This window comes from Symphodus melops (assembly GCF_947650265.1).
Source record: "Symphodus melops genome assembly, chromosome: 5".
Classification (NCBI taxonomy): Eukaryota; Metazoa; Chordata; class Actinopteri; order Labriformes; family Labridae; genus Symphodus; species Symphodus melops.
In genome coordinates, this window is record NC_136695.1 from 1,961,500 (window position 1) to 1,983,868 (window position 22,369).

Below are 22,369 nucleotides of genomic sequence, written 5' to 3' on the forward strand. Positions count from 1 at the left end.
CTCACCGAGTGCGCTCGTGACACTGCGTGATGACTTTCCTCACAGCTATTGGACAGATGACATGCCTGTTGTATCAACATGATGAGATCTGTGTCTCACCGTGTAGCTTGCTAAGCTAACGTTAAGTCTGTGGGAGGCGGTGACTGCCTGGCAGCGACAACAGACAAATGGCTGTTCTTTGCATGGCTGTTCTTTCCTTCATCTTCCCTCAACAGGACATCAGGCGGACATGTCAGTTCTCATCCTGGTCCAGGCTCTTGGGATCTCACACCTCTGACATCTGCAGCCAATGAAGAATCCTGCAGCTCACGAGTTCAGTATCTACCCAAATTCTCCCACAATGCACCACCACACACCCTGCACGGGCTGCTGGTGTCATCCTGAATCTGATTCAAGTCTTTATAACTTGCCTACCTCACTGCAAATGGGAACCATGCCCATGTCACATCCTGGAATCAGTCAGTACCATGCAGATTTCATGCTATCCCGACCGCACACTTTAGAACTGTAGCTCTGACAGTGGATCAGTTTGTATGAAGAAGAAGACGAATTAATTAGTCCAAAGATAAAAATCAACACACCTCCATCGCCTGACTAATCGCAAGAGCGTTCTTTAGAGCAATGACAGCTGGGACAATTTTAAAGCCACGGTACTCCATCATGGCGGTGACGATGTCGCTGGTATCCTGTGAAGTTCCTGCAGAGAAGAAGACCGCCACCTTCCTCATCAAGAATCCTGCTCGGACGCGCTTGAAGACATTCTGACCCACGAAGCGCATGGCAGCGCCCAGCTGCCGGCGATTGGCTGTCCTCTCAAGGGCGATGTTCTTCACCGCCTCGATCAGCTGTGATTTGCGGCGGTAGTCATGGAAACGAATCAGGTATTTGGTGTAGGCGCTGTATCCAACGACGGCCACGCGAGCGCCTTTCGGACAGTTGCTCTCGGCGATGGAGATGCCCTCCAGCAGGGAGAGGAGGGCGGAGCGCTGCCGGTCAAAGGTCGCTGGGGTCACGTCCTCAGACATGTCCAGACCAAACACCAGCTCTGTTGGGAAGGCCGGACACTCGGAACGACCTGAAAACCAACGAAGAAGAGCCAAAGATGGAGAGCACACAAGTCAAGCTTCCACACTGCGCTTCAGTAAAGTTTTCTTGGTAAAAAATCAAATGATATCTTTAACAATTTAGACCACGACTAAAATATTAAAGTCCTCGGGGACTTTAATATTCCAGGGTTAAATCAGTCAGCGGCGCCACAATCCAGCAACACACGAGGAGAGGCTCTGGATCGGTTACCATGACGACCGTCTGTCAGTGTTGTTTGCTCTGTTCTAGAGAACATAGTGTGTGTGGACAGAACCAACTACCTGCCAATATGTTGGCTCAACCTGAGTTATTCATCCAGCGAGCCTCAAACATCAACAAGCGTAACACCAGATAAGGTTGTGATGAGCTTTTCTTCCTTCGTCATGTTTGGTATCGTACTCACCGTGCTGCACTCTGATTGTTCAAATGCAGGTACGTACCAAAAGAGCATGCTGCAGGGAGGAGAAAAATACACAAATTAGAGTCAAGCTGCAGCTTATTGAAACAAGGTCAGAGCATTTTTATTTAATGTGAGAAACCAAAGTGAAAGCTTCTCTGACACTCACCACAGTTGTCTCTGATGTAGGTGATCAGCTGACACTCCTGAGGAAACAGAAACAGACGTCGTGTATACAAACGGTTTGATTCTTCATGTGAGCGGGTAAAGGGAGTTTGACGGGGGTCTTACCGAGTCTTTGTTTCCTGGAGGACCTCTGAGACCCTGCAAAGAGCAGAGAAGAAGAAATCATTAACCTTCCCCTGACAGGCCAGGCTGAACACCCAACCCCTTCTAACGCCATGTCGTCCACACGCATGCACGAGCGCCACCGACAGGACGGCGAGAAAGAGAGACCTTCAGCACATCACCGTTTAATGTATTCAACTACGTTACCTCACGTCTGATTCAGCGGTGTAAAGAAACAAACGTGGTTACAGAAAGACTGCGACCATGGCGCCTCGTTTCTTGTCACATTTTTTGTTATTGGCCGTTTTCTACACGTGTAGCCATGTTTTGATGCGTCCCGGGTGCCGTGAATCGGACTTCGCCACAGAATTCCCGCCGACGCTCTGTACAACTCTGTGAACATGAATGCTCATTCCCTGCTAACAGAATGAATGACGCTCACATTCTCATTCATGAGGTGAAAATCGACTCAACAATTCACAATGAGGTTATCCACCGAACGCGACCCGTCCAGAGCGTCCAGGCAATGCTGGTGATGATGTCACTCACCGGGTGTCCTGGGTATCCCGGCTCTCCAGCAGCGCCTGATTGTCCTGGCCGCCCAGAGTTCCCCTGAAATCAGGCAGAACAGAGAGGTCAGAGGTCAGAGAGTAAACACACAAGCTGTCACAAGGACGTCAGATAAACGTGAACACTCACGCCTCGGCCGAGGTTCCCTTTACGTCCTGGATTTCCTTTTGGTCCCTGCAGACCGTCTTCACCCTGAACACAGAACAGTTCTTATCAAGAAGGACTCAGAATCATGTCTAAATATGATCCTCGACGTTCACTGGAAGCTCTCCACGTTCCCCTGAATCCCACACTCTGAGAATGTTTTAGATAAAACAATAACAGATCTGGTTTGTCATTTGTAACTTCATGTACTGTTTACACATCTAGCACAGATCTTTGACTCTTCTCAGTGTTTGCTTCTGAAGTTGGCAGTTTTTTTTAGGATTTTAAAAACAGCTCACAGTTTCTCACGCAGTCTGCCTTACATAACCACAACGACATGAGGCAAGTTCAAGAAGTTGGGCTGTAATAGAAATCCAGCCAAGAATCTGCTGCAGCTTCTGACCTCCTAGCAGCTCCTTCTGCAGCTGTCCGAAACATTACACACTTTTCACACATGCAGTCAAACTCTCAAATATCTGTAAACACACGTCACACTTTCAGACGGATTCAGGAAATTTTAAAGGTCACATATTCTGTAAAATCCTCATCTCCATGTTCCTCTAACATGTGTCTCTAGTCTGTCTACAAACCCCCCAATGATGAGAAAAGTCCATCCTCTCTGTCTTCTACCTGCTCCACTTTTCAGAAAATGTGTGCTCAAACAAGCCGTTTGGAGATTGTTCCCTTCATGACATCACAAAGGGCAGTAGCCCCTCCCACAGCTAGGTGCTTGTTCTGCCCTCTGAGTCTGCCTTCTCACCGTAAACAATAGGACATGGAGCCAGAAAGCAGCGAGTACACCCGAGCCCTTCCAGAGAGGGGGCGTGGCCAGACACCGCTCATTTACATATTTAAAGCTACAGACACAAAAACAGCCTGTTCTGAGCAGGTTCCTTTAAAGTAGAAAGGGCAGCTAAAGAGAGATGTCAGGAGGAGAGAGTGGGGATGATGTGCGGCAAAGGGCAGAAGTCGGATTGGAACCCACGGTCGCTGCAACGTGCCTCTGTACACGGGCGCTCATCATTCCCACTGACACGCTGCGTGTTTCTCCGACTGTGTGACTTTCCTGCAGCTTGTCGTAAACTTTTAACCAGTCTGAGCTTCTCTGTAGTCTGATTTTAGAGCTGCGTTCAGTCAGAGCAGTCAGCTGCACTCACCGATAAGCCGGGGTAACCAGGGAAACCAGGATCTCCCTGTAACACAGAGGAATAACAAGCTCAGCATTTATTGATTCATGTATAAAAATGATTCATCAAATCTCAGACTCTTTTTAAAAAAAAGCATCTCTACCTTTGCACCTTTGGATCCTGCAGGTCCATAACCGTCTTTACCATCCTGACCCTGAAACACAAACATACACACAGTTACACACCCAGTTACACACACAGTCACACACACACACACACACACACACACACACACACACACAGTGACACTATATTACACACTTTACTTCACACACATAGCGAAGTCTGAGCTCCTTACCGGCATCCCTCGGGGTCCCGGTGATCCTAGGACTCCTTTCTCACCTGGATCTCCCGGTTGGCCCTGAAACAAAAATCACAGATGAGTTTAATTTTCCTGAAAAAAAGAACAAAAACAGAATGATGTTCACCTCTCAGGGTTTGACTTTAATAACTTCAACGATGACAAAGGACAGGAAGCTGACAAACGCCGGTGGTTACAGATTTTAATACTGTCCTGTTAGCTGCACGTCATCATGCAGTTCTCATAACAACAAAGCGTTTTAATGAAGGGCCTGAAAAAGTCTTTCCGTCACCGTGGCGAGTTTGCTGAGTCATCGATTACAGAGGAAGTGATGTCACACACCTTCTGTCCGTTTCCTCCACGGCGTCCTCCTGCACCCGGGCCTCCGGGCCGTCCTGAAGCACCCTGCAGAGCAAAACATCAGAGTCAGAGCTGAAAATGACCGAACACATCACCAAACCAGTCCAGTCGTCCAGAGTTTGTTTCCATGACGATGTTTTTACTTCATACGTTATGAAATGTTATTGCTCATATTCTTCATGCTGACACAAGAAGTTATACTTGAAGGGAATCAAGTAACGGTCGAGGTGGACAGAGAAAAGAATATGTGTGTGTGTGTGTGTGTGTGTGTGTGTGTGTGTGTTGTAAAGGTCGCTGATTGTTCTTTATCGAAGCAAATTGTTTTAATCATGGAGGTCATGTTTGTACATTCACAGTGAATTTCTCTCTTGATATCTAACAGAGATGAAACACAGTGGTGATTAAATCTTGGAGTATTTTCATGAATAACATCTCGCCGCTCTCAGAAGTGGAAGATTAACGATGTGGCTGTTAAAGTGAACCCAGCAGAGGAAACTGAGGCTTGTTCAGCTTTCAGACATGTAAACACAAAGAAGAATTTATCTTGACTTTAGGTTTTAACTTCGAATTTAAAACATAATCAAACACTGTCGAAATTCAGCTAGCATCAGCAACAAAATCCACTGAAACGTTCTACTGGAGTGTCCAAACATCTGCTGAGAGTCACAGCAACACGTGGTGACATGGACGAGGAAGGAGGGCGCTCTACGAGGCCTGAACGGTCTCTGACAGGGGAACCTTTCAGCCTCTAGTCATGTATTTTTACTGCTCTTGTAAATATTAGGTTAATAAACAACTTATTAAGCTACGGTTTAGCTAGCTTGTCAAAACCGCTGATTAGATCAATGAAACAACGGTCATGACGTCAAACTCAACCGGCCGCGGTGTGGTTTGTGTAACCCAGACAAATAAGTTAATACATTAATGTAGTTCATAAGGTATGTCACAGATTAAAACGAATAAATAAGTTAAATGTGTCATATAAATAAGATTCTGTTTCATTTACTTTTAAAAAGGTTTACAAATTGCTAAAAGTACCGGACTTAATAACAAGTGTTGTATAAAAGCTTTTAATGTATTTTATTTTGGTTTTATTGTGAAGAGATAAAGAGGAAGTGCTGTGTATAAAACCGCTGCCAGTCATTTGTTATATTAGCTTTACGTCAGTGAAAAAACCGGAAGTGAGATGCGCTAGCTTGACCGCGCGAGACGGCGGTACAAGTCGATATGTGCGCAGCAAGTGAAGTAAATGAAGGAGTTTCTTGGCTGTTAACCCGATGATCAGTAATGGACACTGGCTTCATGCTTTTTATATCACATATGGACATTTTCAGCTCGAGGTTTGTCCTGCAGTAAGGTGTTTGTAGTACTTTGAAACTGTTTAGCATTTGCTAGCTCAGTGGATTCCTCCTCCAAGAACTAGTTTAGCTAACCCAGTTTCCTATGAGGACTCTTGTTCATCGTTCCGACTTGGAAGTGAAGATTTGTTGTAAGTGAAGTGCTCAGAGACAGTTAGAAGAGCGCCTTTAGATTATATCTTTCTCTGAACATCGCTCACGGGAGGTGAAGAGGACCAGGAGACAGGTGATCACGCCGCCATGCTAGGACACGTTTTGGTTTCTCCTCTTCAAGTGAACTTGGACCAGCATTGAACTATTACAACAGGTGAGTGGACCCCTCACATAGAACTTATTACATTACAACATTTAAGGGCAGATGTTTGTTTTAAACGTTCAGTAAATTCTAAGTTTGTATTTACTTTAGTTCGGTCATTTTTCTTGTGAAAGACGTTATCGACTGGTGTAGTTTTGAGTCCTAAAACCAGGAAGTGAGTTAGCATTTTAGCGCCATGGGTTCCTAACTCTAAAAGTCAATGTGGATTTTGAATGGGTTTGTGTTTAGACGCCTGAAATAAGGTCTGTGGTTAACACAAGCTGAAGAGATGTTGACGGTTTGTTAGACGAGAAAAACTACGTTACCTAAGACCAAAACTTGTGACTTTCAAAGTTTTCACGCGAACTTTAAACGGCGGTTGCTAACGAGTAGCTGACTGAAACTACAGTGGTTGTCACAGACATTAAACGTCATCACGCCGGGAACTCTCTCCCTAATCCTCCTTTCAGCCTCTAGTCATATGTTTCAGCGTTCTTGTAAATATTAGGTTAATAAACAACTTGTTAAGCTAACGTTTAGCTATCTTGTCAAATCTGCTGATTAGATTGATGAAGCATAACGATCGTGACGTCATTATAAACCGACCGCGGTGTAGTTAGCTTGTAGCATAACGTTAGCTTTTTACTTCTCTGGGCTGCATTAACTCTTCAAACTTCATATAAATGATGTTCATCTGTAAAGATTATCCTGCTAAACAAAACAACAACGCAACAGAAACGTGTGTTTGACACAGAGCTTATTTTCTGCAATGATCCAAAATCCAATGCAAAAATCCCATAGACAAAATTATGTAGGAACCACCGGCGCCATTTTTTCGGGTTGGCCTACAAAAATACGTCATTACTATACCAGTCTATAGGTAGCAAATTAAAGTGTAAAGTAAATAGTTAATCTTGTAAGTCTTTAATTATACAAAGAAGAATCCAGGAGGCCCTTACCTCGCACAGTGGGTAAAGGTGGGCTACATTAGCTTGTAGCATAACGTTAGCTTTTTACTTCTCTGGGCTGCATTAACTCTTTAAACTTCATATAAATTATGTTCATCTGTATAGATTATCCAGCTGAACAAAACAGCTACGCATCAGAAATGTGTGTTTGACACAGAGATTATTTTCTGCAAAAATCCCAGAGGGGAATTCTGATTCCGATCCATGGCGAAGATATTTCTGGCTTTGCCTGCAACACTAAATCATAACTTTTCTAGTCTATAACACCCACATGATGCTCTCTCCTGTGATTTGTAGTTTTCTTCTGTAGTTGTGGAGCGATCTGTCTCAGTGATTCCCTCACCATCTTATCTTTTCTTAAAAAAACTAGCAAAAACCTTCACTACGTCACCAGCTCAGGGATTTAGCGGTTCGGCGAGACGTGCTGTGTTTGTGTTTGTGTTTTTTTTTTTCTCCATAAATATGGCAACGCACTTTTATTTCCCCCTCTTTGTGTTTGGGCAGAAGGATCTCTGAGGAGTTATGTGTGGTTAGAGTCATTTAACGGCCTCCTCACAGGGATCATAAATAAAGATGATCTGCAGGCGGAGCGGATCTATAAAACACTTCTATGTGCTCTATTTCTGTCCTGCTGTCTAAATCTGAGCTTCATGTTTGGATTGTTTTAGTCGGTTTGGAGAGTCTGCTGATGAAATCCAGACATCATCAGTCAGAGTTCAGGATTTATGTCACGCAGCGATTAAGGCGTCAAAAATAACAACGCCTCCCGAGGAGTGGCGTCCTCAGGATGTTAAATAATCATTAAAGCTCTCTGTGACAGCGACTCCTCGGCCGTTTATGTTTCTCGTTTTTCTGTTTCTCAACTAATTTACAACTGAGATGAGAAACAATCAATATCTACTTCTTGCACATCACAAAGCCATCTCGTGCAAACAAGACCCACTCAATGGCTTTTCAACTATGACGCGCCAAACGATGCTTAAGCTAATGGAAGAGGGATGTACTGACCTGAGGTCCAGGCAGGCCGGGCAGTCCTGCGGGTCCAGGTTGTCCTCCGACTCCTCTAGGACCCTGCAGAGACGACATGGAGAAGATATTTGTGAGGATACAATAAATAAATGTGGTTTTCTTTTTCTCTGAGCTCATTGGCGGCGTGTCTCTCTGCTGACGGTGCCCATCACTCACCTGAGGACCTGAAGCTCCAGGGCTGCCTTGGCTGCCCGGGTCTCCTGGCTTTCCAGGTGCACCCTGCAGGACACACACACAGTTTAGACAGGGAGTTAACTGGTATAAAAACCACTCTGTCCCAGCATGCTCTGACTATCTCTCCTCTCACCTTCACACCGGGCGAGCCTCTCCTCCCATTTGGACCCTGAACCGGACGAAACAAAACACAGATACTTAAGGAGTCGTGCATAAATCAGCCAAGATAACTCATCGGACTCTAACAGGACTGTGGCATCGTGAGAAGCCTCGCTCTGCAGCGTTTCAGACCGTCTGGAATAAATATATATATATATACACCTATAATATCACCACAGGGAGGATGTGAAGTTCAGACCTGACACTGGTGATGAGAATGTTGAATAATCTCACCCTGTTTCCGATGGTTCCGTCTTGACCTGGCCGTCCGTCCTGTCCTGGCGGTCCCTGAGGATTCAGACACATCACGTCAGTAATGTGAGGAGAGAAGATCGAGGACTTGACCCATCGTCACATCGTTCATTTAAAGGAGAGTTTAAAGTGGCCATGGAGCAACTCTTACTTTGTGTATCTAATATAGTACCATATTAAGGATTCCCAAACGTAAACCTGACGACAGAGTCGTTGCTTCAGTCCGTCTGTGAGCGTTCTTACCGGCCGTCCTGCGTTCCCGGCGTCTCCTTTGGCTCCTGGAGCGGTGTTATCAGCTCCCGGTTCACCCTGCCAGAAGAATTAGAAAAGATCAACTCGGACTCGGTGTTAAAGTGGAGCGTCCAGCTGTGTTTACACGGACTGAGTGTGTGTGAAGACGTCACTCAGGATCCCTGAGAGTCTGTGACTGACGGAGAGGATGGACTGTTTGCAAACCTGCAGGACTTCTCTGCTCGGCTTTATTGCACTTAATCCTTGATGGGCCCCTAAAGCTGTTTTTGTTTGGTCCCTGACAGGCTCACAATGCTCGTCCACGTAGTTCGTGCACAACCACATTTCTTTAGCGTCACGGTTTTTGCTCCATCCTGTGGCGAGCGACCTCCAACTACTGGAGCCTGAGCACAGCGACTCGCAGCGGTACTCTCGGGTTCACAGGAGACGATCCCCGAGGGATCCCTACAGTTTCAGACCTGTTGTTTCCAGAGCCGAGCTCCAGACAATTCTTCACACCGGCTTTTAATCAGATTCAAAACTAGCAGAACCTCTGAAGCCGTCTTCTAATCCGGGGCTGCAGGTGGTTCCTTGCTGCTTCTGGCCTTCGTTTGACCCCTTTGAGTCTGGCAGTGAACCTGCACTGTGCTTATCTTTCCTTTTTTTCATTTCAGTGAACAGCAGCAGCAGATTTCTCGTCACGCTTGTCGAATCTGATCTGTTGAATTTTAACATCTTGTTTTCCACCAGATCCTGAAAACAGGATTAAGCCAGTCAGAGGTTTCCATTCGTGGATTCAACGGGATGAGGAGAGTGAGGCTGTTCTTTAAACCAGGAACATCTGGAGGAATGTGCGTCCAGCTAAGAAACGACGAGCATTGAATTCAGAGTCCAGGATCGATATTGAAACCTTTGAGAAGTTTCTCCCCGAAGATGAAAAAGTCCAGTAACAATGAGTCTGCTTTTATGTGCATGTGCAGAATCTTATTATTTTAATACGGACCACAGATGATGTCTTTACCCAACAATCAAATCATTTGAGCACCAGCAGCATGTGAAGCACTCATGCAGCTGATGCTCGTGGTGAACACTCCTTAGACTCCGCCCCTTTCTACCCGCTGTCAGGTGCGCGTGTGAACAAGCTGCTCTGGGGGGCTTGTCCTGATATTTTTAAGACATTTTCAGCAGTGCGTTTGTAAAAAATAAAAATGAAAAAAAATGAAAAGAAAAAGTGCCTAAAGATGAGAGGAAAGGCGTGTTTTAGTCCTTCCTGTTTAGATTTATCATTTTTTTCGATGGACAAATTTAAAAAAAAGAACAGGAGAGAAACTTTGGACTTACCGGATCACCTCTGAGTCCTCGCTGTCCCTTTAGCCCCGCCTCCCCTCTGATACCTGGGATGCCCTGAGGACGAGAATTCAACCTGTCAATCAACCAGCCCGAGGTCAGAGGTCAACAGACAGACAAACAGACGGGCTGATGTGAACCCAACCAGCGACACTCGGCGCCGCTCACTCTGTTTACACAAACTTCACTGAAAAGAGATTTTCATACGATGACTTACTGGGTTTCCTGGATTTCCTCTCTCTCCTTGACCTCCGTCTAGTCCTGTCACTCCCTGAAAAACACAGAATCAGAAAATCTGTCCAATCAGACACTTCCTGAACACGCCCGCTTATTTCCTCGAGAATGAAGTCCAAAGCAGAGAGAGGCTGTAGAATCAGCTGCATCGAGAGGCCTCATCTTTCCTCATTAGTTTAAGAACAGGAGGTCAGGGTGTGTCTCTCTCTGGGAAACATTTTAGTAATTTTTCCAGCCGAGCAGAGTGGAGGGATAAGTACTACAGAGACCATCATCCTTTGCTCTGCTTGCTTTGACTTCTTTAGATAGATAGATAGATAGATACTTTATTGATCCCGAGAGAAATTCAAGGCATCTAGTAGCAGTATACAGACAGGCAAGACACAAGACATTAGTTACAATACACACCCGCTGTCCTCCCCTCCCCTCTGTATACAATAATCCCCCAAACAAGATTTAACAGCCCCTATGTGACTAAGAGTAAATATAATTACAGGTTAAACCTGTACAGTTAGCATTAGCATTGGACTTAAACTTATATAGCATAATGTACATAACCTGTGAGGAGAGAAAAACATGTACTGGTTAAAAGAGACCTGTAAACAGTTAAAGAGCCTTGGAAACAAAGTGCTGACCTTCTAGAAACTAGTTACATGTGCATGTACAGAGGTGTTTGAGGTAGTGCCAGAGGTGTGAGTACAGTCATTAAACAGTCAATGCAGGGATGCAAATTGGGCCATTGAAGTGCTCAGCAACATAAAGGAGCAGTGATTAGCATTAAGTGTCCAAAACAATAAGGTGAAACCAGGAGTGATTAGGGTGATTGTCATTAAAGTACCCAACTATTGAGGAGCAGATTAGCATTAAGTGTCAAAGACAGTAGAGTGAAACTTGACCTAGTTAGGGTGATCATGTCAACCATTACAGATGTAGCATAACACAACAGTAGGATGAAACCAGACATGATTGGGGTGATTATTTCGTCAAAGTGACCAGTGCTCAGTAAGGTGACTATCGATATGCATTAAAGTGTCCAACTGAGGGCTGACTCTGAGGTCAGCAGTGCAGATGAGGAATGAGAAAAAAAGTGAAAAATGAGTCCAGGGTTCACCGTGTGCTTCTTCCCTGCCGTGACAGTGAAGTGTTGTACAGTCTTATGGCCTATAGGGGGACAAAAGAGTTCTTGAGTCTGTCCGTGGAGCACGACTGTGACAGCAGTCTGTCACTGAACATGCTCCTCTGACCGGTGAAGGTGCTGTGCAGAGGGTGGTGTGTGTTGTTTAAGAGAAGAAGAGTTTAGTTCTAAAGTCAGAAATCAGAAGTTGGTACCTGTTCTCCGTTGACTCCGTTCAGTCCATCCTCTCCGTGATCGCCCTGCAGAGCCAGAACAGAATCACGTCACAATCTAGTTTGAGTCTATCTGCACTTCAATGTTGATAACATTAGAAGGTCACATGACTTCCTCCTTTAAGCAGGTCTGACTCACTCACCCTGTTCCCTCGGATCCCTCTGTAGCCCTGCAGGAGTCAGACACACATCATCAACACACAAGTATGTGAATAATCACTGTGAACAAACGCTTTGGTGTTGAAGAGATGTTTAACCTTTAGTCCTCTGAGCCCCGAGCAGCCCTGAACCCCCTGAGGTCCACTCGGTCCAGAACGGCCTCGCTCCCCCTGAAACACACACACACACGTCCAGTTTGTTGCTTTTATTTGTCAGAATAAGGCAGAACAGACTTGCGCAAGTCAATTTTTGTAAGTCCAAGTCTCTGTCCTAAGTCTGTGAGAGGGGAGTTCAAGTCTTAATGAATTAAAACGAGCTCTCAGATGCTCCGACAGTCGGGACAAACTGGAGACGACCTAGCTTTATATGAATATGGTCCAATAAACTTGCCTGCAGGTTCTGGATCGGGTCGTCTCTGAAACTGTTTATTCGTCTCTGAAACCTCAGGTTGTTCCTGTTCCTCCTTCACTTTGTCGTTAAAAGTGAAGTTACCTACAGAGTCGTGTTGAACGTAGAAAACGTGTAGCAGAGAAATGCCCTCATATATCTAAACACAATGTTCCTGCAGCAGAAGTTTATCTCTGTTTAAATATGTTTCAGAGGATTAATATGAAGAAGCACTTACAGCCACGCCCTCTTCTCCTGGGAACCCTGGGAAGCCTTTTTGTCCAGATGCACCCTGAGGATTTAAACAGATACAAAAAGATATATAGTAGAATAACAGTTATTGATTTAAAGAGAAACTCAAACAGCTTGAAGCTCACGGTACATTTTGCCTCTCTCATACATGTGTGTTTGTATTCATGTAAAAAAGGGCTGGATGCTTCTGTCCTCGCTCTTTCAAGTTTTCCCCTTTTCAAGATACCTTTCTTAAAGCAGATTAAAGGTGCTTGGAATGACGACTTTCTGCTCTGTGACTGGTTATGATTGGTGCAATAACTGACGGAGGAGCCTTCAGAATAAGAGCTTCTCCGTGTGTTGTCCTGTGTAACAGAATACACGTGACCATGACCTGGGTATGCATGAAAACAAACGACCTCGGAGTGATTTCGCCCTCCTCTCCTTCAGGAGCATCAGAGGTTGAAGCAGGTGCTCCGTTAACTCGATGAGATCACTGCGTGTGTCTGCTTGTTCTCAGCTCGGAGCAGTGCTCTTATTACTTCTGACACGTCTTCTCTAAACACCCTTGACATCATGTTTTAAAGTTTTAAAGGCGTGTGTGTTCCAGTCACCTTTGACCCCGGGAAGCCCCGAGAGCCTCGGATGCCTTCGTGCCCCGAACATTTGCACAGGACGTTGCAGCACTCTCTATCAGACACCGCGTCCTGCAGGAGAGAGGGAGAGAGAGAGAGAGAGAGAGAGAGAGAGAGAGAGAGAGAGAGAGAGAGAGAGAGAGAGAGAGAGAGAGAGAGAGAGAGAGAGAGAGAGAGAGAGAGAGAGAGAGAGAGAGAGAGAGAGAGAGAGAGAGAGAGAGAGAGAGAGAGAGAGAGAGAGAGAGAGAGAGAGAGAGAGAGAGAGAGAGAGAGAGAGAGAGCTGTGTTAAACTTTAACAGGAGTATCAGCAGGTTGTCATATGACATGTAACTCAGTGTGTCTGTGACTTGTTTGTCATTCTTTCTTCGGTGTGTGGGTGTTTCTTTTATCTGAAAGTTTGCTCTGTACTCTCTGGACCGTCGTCAAGGCAACCGGGTGAAACCGACCTATCGACGAGCTCACGTATCCGAGTATGATTTAATTGTTTTTATCACAGCAGCTTTCAGGAGCAGCTCATGCATTCTTTCCACGGCAACGATAAACATGCCGCGCCTGTCATGTATAGTTAGAACTATAAAATAAAAGGATTTCTCAGGCTTTGATATAACTGTTGGAAATAGTAGAGATAGTGTAAGTAGATAAGGTCAGGGGTTCGATCCCCAGCTGCCTGCCACCACATGTTCGATGCGACCTCGGGCAAGCTCCAGTCTTGCTTCCTTTGTTCAAACGTTTAATAACAGAACTTTAAAAAGAAATCAGTAACTGTGTTCTCTCTGTAAACTTCAGTAAACAGAGTACAAACATAAAATACTCGACATCTCGGAGAAAACAAACTTGATCTGAGTCTGAGAACAGATACCGGACCGTCACATCGTAAAATCCAGAACAGAAGACGCTCTTTTAATACACAGTTTAACATGTTGACAGATGCACCATCATTACAGCTAAATTCCACCAGATGCGTTTTCTTTACAAGTATTTGCTGGTACTCGGGACACGTAGCTTTAAAACAGGACAGTCCCAATTAAGGCTGAACGATTTTAGGAAAAGAATGAAATGCGATTTTTCTGGCAGAAATTGCGATTTCGATTTTTATCTCGATTTTCTTCAAATCAAGCTTGTGCAATGTTCTCAGTGTACAGCAACAGTTACAAACATGATAGGAAATTACATCATACCAGTTAAAACTTTAAATGCCAGAATTCTAAATTAATAGAACAAAAACTAAAGTTCCGAATTAATTTCAAATGTATTTATCAACAAGAAACACAGACAGTGTGATGTTCTTGTTTTTAGTGTCAGTTTGACAGAAATCTGTTCATAAGTGTTGATATATTTTGTGCCTTTGGGGTTGCCGTAGGTGACTTAGTTCAAAAAGTTATGCAACAAGAGAAGCCAACAATGTCTCTATATTTTCTTCTAGCCATTCGGCCGAAACATTTGCCTGTGAGCGTCATTTCATGTTCAGATCTTGCATTGTATCTCTATATGTTGTTATTAAGTTTAGTAGTATTAGGTATGTTTAATAAGGTTACAACGTGAGTCAACAATTGACACATTCGCGATGCTAACCGCTAGCATTCCTATTCAAATTCTCATAGACGTTAGCATCAAGCTAGCGGACTTTTTGGTTGTTTAGCATATGAGATGAATAACTTATATTCAGTTTAGTTTTACAGCGCTTCCTTTATTAAAGACTGGACAAAGAAACGTCAGCTTTATTGGAGGAAAACTGTTAGCTATCTGTCGAGCTGTGTATCAGGCTAAAGGAGTCACGCGCACACGCAGGGGCAGAATAGACGGCGTCTGTTTAAATTCGTTGACAGCTCCTGGGTCAGTCAGGAGACACTGCCAAAAACCGCGGCTTTGGCGATCACGTGATCGCGTTTTTTGAAATCGCGATTTCGATCAGAAAACGCTAAATCGTTCAGCCTTAGTCCCAGTCAAATCAGGATATACAGTATGGTCACCCTGGCCGTCATGACCTCCTCCTTCACCCGCTGCACGTAACCTGACTATTCAAAACATGCAGGAATGTGATGCTGAGATGGAAAGAACTTACGATCTGTTTGAGGATGGTGCTGCCGACACTTGGCATGCCGATGGTCAGAGGAAGCTTGTATCCAAATCCTCGACCGAACTCGACCATCTGCAGCTGGGAGACATCACGCGCTCCCTCCAGAGCGACCACCAGAAGAGCGCTGACACCTGCAGAAGAAAAACAGCAGAAGAAGAAAGGATGAAAATAACTACAACTTTGATTTAAATTATGTAGTAATGCACAGCCGGCGTAAAACTCAGCTGCGTTTGATTCAATAAACCTTCATGTATCTGTTTTTACCCGACTTTCTGAGTAGCTCGGACTCAGACTCCAGCTTCATCACGTCTTCATCGAGTCCGTCGGAGAAAATGACCACCACCTGAGGAGGGAGGTCATAGTTAAACCAAATTATACTTACGAGTCCGTCGTGTGTGAACTACATTTTCTGTCGGCCAAAATATTATGATTATGATTAAAAAAAAACCTTTTTCCTCTATCTCTAACATGTGTGCTCAACTGCCCTTTACAAAGGGCAGTAGCCCCTCCCCCAGGTGGGTGACACTCCCACAGCTAGGTGTTTGTTCTGCCCTCTGAGTCTGCCTTCTCACCGTAAACAATAGGACATGGAGCCAGAAAGCACCGAGTACACCCGAGCCCTTCCATCGAGGGGGCATGGTCAGACACAGCTCATTTACATATTTAAAGCTACAGACACAGAAACAGCCTGTTCTGAGCAGGGCTGAAATAGAGCTCTGAGACTTGTTTAAACTGGTTGAAGAAGAGGAGTAACTGGTGGAGGGAATGTCTCTTTGCTGTGTGCACTCGACCAAGGAGGAAATAAGTCTTGACAGGATTTTTGTAGGATAACCAGCTGATAAATCATATGGGGAGTACCCTGTAAACAGCTTTTAGCCAGAGTTCTGACTTTAAACTCATATTTAGAGGGAATATTTTTGGACCTGGTTTGATTCTGTAGGTAAACACTCACTACACAAATGTTTTTATCTGGTTTACAACACATATGATTTTGATATTTGTCTCAGACTCACCTTCACTCCAGCTTTGGACTGTGAGCTCATCTTCACCCCGAAGGATTTTAGCATGGCCGTGTTGAAGTATGTCGGCTCCACAGTCGAAGCTTTGAGTTTGTCCACAACGCCCGGGCTGTACGCCTCAAAGTTTGTGTCGTACAGGGTGCGTCCGTCACGATTCACCAAGCTGTAGGCGATGTTGGTCCTTACAGGAGTGGGGCCGGTGCAGCACAGGCCGGGCACGGAGGAAACGTAGTGGGCGATGTCTGGCAGGAAGCTCTGCAGCTTCGTGTGTCCGCTGAACAACAGCTCGCCCGGAGCACGGTCTGTTTTAGAGATGTCGAAACCCATCATGATGTCGATGCTGCAGCCTGTGAAAAACAGAAACACGTCTTCATGTGACAAATCATAAACTCTTTGTTTTTATTAATTTCACCAAGTAATTAAAACCAAAAAAAGGGGGCGGGTCTTCTGATATGTACTTTGTCAGCAACAATAGGGGAGGAGAAACTAATGTGACTCTTCTCCAGAGCTGATGCAGCTGATGCCAGGACACAACGTTTTTACATCTTCTTGGTGATCTTTCTTTGAATCAATGAAAAATATTAAGCACACAAAATGCTTTTTTTAAACAGAAGTTGCAGTCACTACTTAAGGAAGCAGCCGTGCTTTGAGACTACTTTCATAATCTAGCAAAGGTTAGCACCAGAGAAGAGCTCTGGTAACCAGATCCTGAGTGACGCCAGCGTACTGGACAGAGGTACCGTGAAGGTAACAGATCTCTTTACTCACTGGATGGATCTACGATGAGTTTGGATTCGCAGAGTGTTTTCACGACCTTTTGCTTGATGTTCTCCAAGCTGCCAAAGTTCTGCACGGTGAACAGCCTCTCAGGTGTGCCGGTGATCTGCAGGAGCTCCAGATCGTGAACATCTCCGATGCCAATGGCAAACACCTCAATCCCCAGAGCTCTGAGGCGGTCGGCTGCGTCCTCCACGTCGTCCTGAGATTCACCGTCTGTGATCAGCACCAGATTCTGGGAGATCCCCTCCGATCTGCGGCTCCCGCGAGATGCCTCAAAGTATTCCCTGATGGCGTCCAGAGCTTTGGCGATGTAGGTGCCTCCGCCGGTCTGCGTCATGCTCTGGATGTGTTTATTTACATCCTCCGCGGCGTTCAGCTGGTTGAGGTAAAACTCGTTCTGAAACTCGCTGCTGAACTGGGCACATCCCACACGCACCATATCGTTGCTGACATTAAAGCTGTTGATCACCCCTGTGGTGAAGTTCTTCATGATGGCGTAGTCACTGGGTTCGATGCTGCCGGACTGATCGAGGAGGAAGACCAGGTCAGCCTTCTGTTTTTCACACACTGCAAACCAGAGAGAAAGAATAAGGATTTTATGAGTTGCAAGCTCTGAATCACTCAAAGTTGATTCAACAGGTTTCCTTCTTACCTGGTTTGGTGATGGGGCAGATCTCCAGAGTGACGTTCTTGTACAGATGCTCCAAAGCGTCAAAGGTGTCCACAAAGAAGACTTTGGAAGTGTCGTTCCCGGCCATAATATCCAGCTGCTTCCTCGTGGCTCCTTTCACGCCGATACTGAACACAGTGATCCCTTTATCTTGCAGCGCCTTGGATGGAGCATAGAGCTTTTCTTCCTCCTGAGCCGCTCCATCTGTGATCACCAACAGAATCTGCGGCACCTTGAGGTCAGCCCGACCGCCGTGTTCGGTGTTAAAATACTGCAGGGTGAATGCCAGAGCATCGCCAGTTTCTGTGGAGGTACCTCCAGATCTTGGCAGATTTGTGATGGCTTCCAAAACGTCTCGTTTGGTCTCGTACTTGTTCAGGGTGAAGTAATTCTCCCACGTGTCTGAGAAGGTATTGATTCCAAAGCGAGTCAGGTCTTTGCCCACAGCTGTCTGGTTCACCATGGACTTCATGAACTTCCGCATGCTTTCAAACTCTGGATCTTTGATGCTGTTGGAGCGGTCCACCAGGAAGATGATGTCCGCCTTCTCTGTCTGCTTACAATCTTGGAAATAGAAAAGAAAAGAAAAAAAATTGGATCAGAGGGAAGTATGTGAGGAATGCTTGATAACAGCTGTGGTTAAATTACTTACAATGGTCCATATTTGTTTTTTCAGTAAATATTAAGATATTTGTTTCCAACATTGATGGTGTAAATCCATTCTGTTTTAAATTCATTCTACAGTTTAATCAAATTTACACAAAGCGTCATTATCAAATATCTGATTAAGGAACGGCTGTGAAGACTTCATTTTGTGGCCCCCTGTGGACACAGTATGTAGTGTGAAGTCCTCTGGTAGTCTGGGTTTAGTAATCCTTTAAGGTCACATATTCTGTAAAATCCTCTCCTCCATGTTCCTCTAACATGTGTCTCTATCTGTCTACAAACCCCCCAATGATGAGAAAAGTCCATCCTCTCCGTCTTCAGCCTGCTCCACTTTTCAGAAAATGTGTGCTCAAACAGGCTGTTTGGAGATTTTACCTTCATGACATCACAAAGGGCAGTAACCCCTCCCCCAGGTGGGTGACACTCCCACAGCTAGGTGTTTGTTCTTCCCTCTGAGTCTGCCTTCTCACCGTAAACAATAGGACATGGAGCCAGAAAGCACCGAGTACACCCGAGCCCTTCCAGAGAGGGGGCGTGGTCAGTCAGTCTGGGACGATATGCTTTTGTGGCGATACGATTTATAATGCAATTCGATATTCCTGATTATTGCGACTTTCTGTTTTTAAGCAAAACTTGAGGGAAATCTTACAATAGGAAACAGAATATAATATCATGAATAATTTTTGACAAAAAAAAATGTCCATAATTTTTTATCATCTATCCTATTAAAAATGCCGCTGCAACATCCAGACCATCTGTTCCTAGGAATTTTCTGTGCTCATCGGTGGACAGACTTCAAGAGATGAAAGACAGGAGGTCTCACTGTAAGCTGTCTCACGGCTACTGACTGATAACTTTAGGGAAATCTACTTGTTGTGTAGGTACTTGGATTACAGTGAGCGTCAAAGTCTGCTCTCACCTCTTTCTGGCTCACACAGCTCCAGAGCCAACTGACTCTCCAGGTCCTTCAGAGCGTCAAAGTCCCTCTCGAAGTACATCCTGTCTGATGTCCCGCTGATCTCCAGCAGCTGGGTAGTGTCGGCGTCCGCCACTCCGATGGCGTAGACAATTACTCCTTTAGCCCTCAGAGCATCGGCAGGGAGTTTCACCTCATCCTGAGCCTTGCCGTCTGTGATCACCACCAGCCTCTGCTTCAGGTTGGGCCGCCCTCCTTGAGCTGCGTCAAAGAACTGCAACACCGCAGTGATGGCTCCACCCGTGTGCGTGCCCCCGCCAAACTGCTGCATGTTGTTGATAGCTTGCATCATCTCATCCTTCAAGTAGAACTTGTCGAGGGGGAACTCAATCCGTTGTTGGGTGCTGAACTGCATGACCCCCACATGCACGTCGTTCAGCCCGATGATGGACCTACCGATGACGGATTTCATGAAGTCTTTCATTTTCTCGTAGTCAACAGGGTCAATGCTCCCAGAGCTGTCAATCAAGAAGATAAGGTCGCCAGGTTGGTCTTGGCAAGCTGTGAACAGAGCAGCGCAGACATGTTAGAGTGTGTGTGTGTGTGTGTGTGTGTGTGTGTGTGTCAGAATGTTTTTTTATTTTGAAAGCATGGTTGGTAATTTTTTAGAAAAAAACTAGCATGATTTTGAAAGTAGCATTCCCTCAGTGCTCCATCTGCACCCACCGCCTCCCCTCTGTGTTCCACGTCTTTTGTAGCTTCTTATGATGCATTGACACAGAAGTTCTACATAAATATATAGATTATGGGTCTTCAGCATGTCAAGTATACTGGCTCTGAGTTGATATGTAGTCTGAGCTGCATTGAGCAAATACGTTTCAGCTTGTTTTTGATGCATGCAGGAAATAAGGTCCATGTGGACAACAACAAGCAGCACAACTCAGAGCACTTACTTCCTCTTTTTTCTTGCTCATACTGCTAAAGTGAGAGAGAGTGAAGCTGCTGAATAAGTTCTAGTCTACTGTCGAGGAGGTCCAACAGACAAAGGGGCGCTCAGATATCATACTGTAGACCTAGAATCACGGTAAAGGAAGTCATTCCAAGAAGTCGTTAAACACTGAAGAAATAATCCCAGAGGCATAGCTCACCTATCAGATAATGATAGACCGACCAATGATGATCACACAGATCAACTAACCGATCGAAGCAGCAGTAAACCAGAATCGCCAGAGTACTGCAACATTATATTACTGTCTGTTGTCTTTGTTGAGAGCTGCAATTCCAAATGTCTTTGTCGCTACTGGGATCAAATAAATCAGCTGTCAAAGATGCTGCTGGCAAACCTACCTCACTGTCACCTGCAGACTGCGGTGCACATGCATTTTAAACTTCAGTACGTTCATCTTACCGTCTGGAGAGCAGATGTCTGTGACGATGTCGTCCTTGATGGGATTGAGGGCATCAAAGTTGGTGACAAAGAACGTCCTCTTGGGGTCTCCGGAGATCTCTCTCAGCTCTTCCTGATCTGCTTTTTTCACCCCGACGGCGTACACCTTGACCCCCTGTGCCCGCAGCTTCTCTGCAGGAATCTTGACGTCATCTGAGGATTTCCCATCAGTGATCACAATCAGGTACTCGGAGACTTTGTGCCCTCGAGAGGCCTCTGCCCGTTGAAAGTATGGGCCCATGAAATCCAGCGCTCGTCCAGTCTCTGTGCCGCCTCCTATCTGCCTGATTGCCAACACGGCGTCCTCCAGGGCCTTGGTGTCCGAGTGTTGGGTCAGATCAAACTCTAAGTTTGGTGCGTCTGCGTATTTAGCAACCCCCATGCGAACGTGGTCAGGCCCAATCCGGAAAGTGTGCAGAAACTCGATGATGAACTTCTTCATGTCACTGAAGTCGGACGGGTAGATGCTCCCTGAGTGATCGATCAGGAAGAAAATGTCCGCTTCATCCGTTTGTAAGCAGCCTGGAAAAGGACCAAACATGACAGTGTGAGTTCTGGACATTGATTTACAGAATGTTAAAGGCTGGGACACAGTCCTCCTCTTTACTCTTAAAGAGTGCTAAATATGAAAGAGAGATTGGTTCCCACCTTCTTTGGCGCCCTTTTTTCTCGTGTTGACAGAGATGGCTTGCTTGATGATGTTCACACACAAGCTCTTCTGCAGAGTCTGCTCCAGCGGCTTCAGCTTTGCGAAGCTGTCCACCACAAACATGTGCTTGTTTGTGGGATGGGACGCCATCTCTTTCAGCTCTTCCTCATTAGCCCCTTTGACTCCAACTGCATAAACGGTGACGCCTTCACGCCGTAGATCGGCTGCTGCCTGGCTGACGTTGTACTGGGATTCCCCGTCTGTGATCACCACTGCCACCTGCTGGACGCCCCTGTCCTTCCTGCTTCCTTTCTCCTTGATAAAAACGCTCTGGCGGACGTAATTTAAGGCTTCTTTGGTGTTGGTACCTCCTCCATGGTAAGGCAGGATCTTGATGAACTTGAGCAGCTCGTCCTTGTCGTTGAAGGTGTTGAGGTGGACTAGCGCTGAGGGCCTGTCGGCAAATGTCACGATGCCCACTCGGACTCTCGACGTGCTGACATCCAGGCCGCTCACGATGGAGTGAAGGAAAGAGCGAACCGTCTGGAAGTTTGGCGTTCCGATGCTTCCGGACTCATCAATGATGAACACGATGTCGGCCAGTTTTGCTGCTTTGCAATCTGGGGGAAGGAAGGTATCGGTAAAGTCATTTTAGGCTTCCTGGTTAGATTAGCTAATTAGAAAAAAGGATTTTTGATGATTACCAGAACAGAGCATGTAAATTATTTGCTTTTATTGAACTCATTCTATTCTGGGTCCCTTTTTCCTGCGGGTGTGCAACGAGGCAGAGGTGGTACATTTCAGGGGAAAGGGTGTACTATTAAAAAGTGTTAAGAGTCTGATTAGATCTAAGACAAATAAACTTCCGGGTTCCCTTAGGATTCCAGTCTCTAACTTTTCACCTTTGATGAGTTCTAGTCAGAAACAGCTCTGAAGGTTTGACTGAATTAAATTTGGAGATTTGGAGTCAATCTGACTTTGAATAAAGACATTTTAATCTTACAA

At 45.4% G+C, this 22,369-nt stretch overlaps 1 protein-coding gene across 3 annotated transcripts in view; it reads right to left on the minus strand.

Moving 5' to 3' along the window:
• The window catches only part of col6a4a (collagen, type VI, alpha 4a), a 56,028-nt gene that overhangs the window by 10,108 nt on the left and 23,551 nt on the right, over positions 1-22,369 (minus strand). For all 3 annotated transcript variants that reach the window (XM_079344027.1, XM_079344026.1, XM_079344028.1), the window contains 30 exons: positions 21,364-21,984; positions 20,677-21,237; positions 19,272-19,829; positions 17,669-18,250; positions 17,005-17,583; positions 16,231-16,583; positions 15,482-15,560; positions 15,203-15,348; positions 13,119-13,211; positions 12,512-12,565; positions 11,985-12,056; positions 11,871-11,897; positions 11,710-11,754; positions 10,364-10,417; positions 10,141-10,203; positions 8,812-8,877; positions 8,551-8,604; positions 8,291-8,326; positions 8,140-8,202; positions 7,963-8,025; positions 4,316-4,378; positions 3,971-4,033; positions 3,776-3,826; positions 3,643-3,678; positions 2,471-2,533; positions 2,321-2,383; positions 1,775-1,807; positions 1,653-1,689; positions 1,527-1,538; positions 582-1,075 (listed from right to left, as the gene is read on the minus strand). In XM_079344027.1, coding sequence (XP_079200153.1) covers positions 582-1,075; positions 1,527-1,538; positions 1,653-1,689; positions 1,775-1,807; positions 2,321-2,383; positions 2,471-2,533; positions 3,643-3,678; positions 3,776-3,826; positions 3,971-4,033; positions 4,316-4,378; positions 7,963-8,025; positions 8,140-8,202; positions 8,291-8,326; positions 8,551-8,604; positions 8,812-8,877; positions 10,141-10,203; positions 10,364-10,417; positions 11,710-11,754; positions 11,871-11,897; positions 11,985-12,056; positions 12,512-12,565; positions 13,119-13,211; positions 15,203-15,348; positions 15,482-15,560; positions 16,231-16,583; positions 17,005-17,583; positions 17,669-18,250; positions 19,272-19,829; positions 20,677-21,237; positions 21,364-21,984 — 5,084 coding nt within the window. The remainder of the gene's footprint in view (positions 1-581; positions 1,076-1,526; positions 1,539-1,652; positions 1,690-1,774; positions 1,808-2,320; positions 2,384-2,470; positions 2,534-3,642; positions 3,679-3,775; positions 3,827-3,970; positions 4,034-4,315; positions 4,379-7,962; positions 8,026-8,139; positions 8,203-8,290; positions 8,327-8,550; positions 8,605-8,811; positions 8,878-10,140; positions 10,204-10,363; positions 10,418-11,709; positions 11,755-11,870; positions 11,898-11,984; positions 12,057-12,511; positions 12,566-13,118; positions 13,212-15,202; positions 15,349-15,481; positions 15,561-16,230; positions 16,584-17,004; positions 17,584-17,668; positions 18,251-19,271; positions 19,830-20,676; positions 21,238-21,363; positions 21,985-22,369) is intronic.